The sequence below is a fragment of the Etheostoma spectabile genome, unplaced genomic scaffold (assembly GCF_008692095.1).
Source record: "Etheostoma spectabile isolate EspeVRDwgs_2016 unplaced genomic scaffold, UIUC_Espe_1.0 scaffold437, whole genome shotgun sequence".
In the NCBI taxonomy this organism is placed as follows: domain Eukaryota; kingdom Metazoa; phylum Chordata; class Actinopteri; order Perciformes; family Percidae; genus Etheostoma; species Etheostoma spectabile.
This window is the reverse complement of record NW_022605609.1, coordinates 30,299-31,438: the sequence shown is the minus strand read 5'-3', so window position 1 is coordinate 31,438 and position 1,140 is coordinate 30,299. Positions and strand designations below refer to the sequence as shown.

The window sequence follows — 1,140 nt, the reverse complement described above, 5'->3', positions numbered from 1 at the left end:
CTGCTCTGGAGACCTTCGTGGGCGAGGACGTGAACACCATGCTGATCGTCAACCTGCTGAGCGGGACGGAGTACAGCGTCAAGGTCATCGCCTCCTACACCACCGGGTCCAGCGAGGCCCTGTCAGGGAGGGCCAAGACCTGTGAGTCTCATATAAAAGAAGCAATACACATCCATGCACATGGGCCTTTGGGGGGGGGGGACACAGACAGTATCACGTGGTGGGGTCTCTGGCTGCAACAAGGACCCGCTATTTTCAGAAATAAGTCCTCACTTTGGAGTGGTCAAACTGTTAATTGGTATTATTTTAAAGCTGCATCTGCTGCGCAAGCCTGGACCTTTGGACAAGTATAGCAACAGTAACTAAGAGGGCAGGGCGTAACAAACTCAACTTATGATAAAAGTAATCTTTTACTGTCAAGAATCCAAATATACTGTCATCTGGTCTACAACGAAAAACATTCTAGTCCTTCCAAATATTTTCCTGGTCCATTTCCTTTTTTATTGGGCATTTGTTTACCAATTGAAGTGTTGTTGATCCTGGAAATATCTGAATGGGGTAGAGGAATGGACGTGTTTGATGCGTTGGTAAAGCAGAACACAGTTAGCATGTAGAGGTGGAGTCCTCGACGCAGAAGGTCCAGGGTTTGAGTCCCGACCTGTGATGGTCTCCTGCATGTCCACCCCCCTCTCTCCCCCCTCTCATGTCTGAGCTGTCCTATTCATTAAAGGCGGAAGTGCCGAAAAAAAAAGAAAGGCAGCTCCACAGATCTGTAAAACAGAGTTTCTCCACAAAGAATCTTGCGAAAGCACCACGTTAAATCTCCCAGAAATGTGCTCAGCAACAAATGTTGGTCCATTGAGACCAACAACGACCGATTGGTCGACTAATGAGCCAAGAGGGGGCAGAGTATCCATTTTGAATCTGGCCCGCCTCGACCAATCAGCGCTTCCCAAGTCCAACCTTTGTCACTACATTCATCTGACAGCTTTAGTTACTAGTTACTTTCCACATGTGACATGTTCAATGTAGGACTTGGATTTGTAATGGAGTATTTTTTACAGTGTGGTATTAGTACTGCGTCAAAAGGAGCCAGTTGAGGTGGTTCGGGCATCTGGTAAGGATGTCTCCTGGGGGGGG

General features: G+C 47.5%; 1 protein-coding gene across 1 annotated transcript in view; it reads left to right on the top strand.

Annotated features, from left to right (window-relative positions):
- Positions 1-1,140, top strand: part of LOC116686684 (collagen alpha-1(XIV) chain-like) — a gene marked incomplete at its 3' end in the record, with an annotated part of 145,102 nt that overhangs the window by 122,033 nt on the left and 21,929 nt on the right. Inside the window, 1 exon segment of the mRNA XM_032511720.1 lies at positions 1-141. Within this exon segment, the coding sequence (XP_032367611.1) occupies positions 1-141 (141 nt within the window).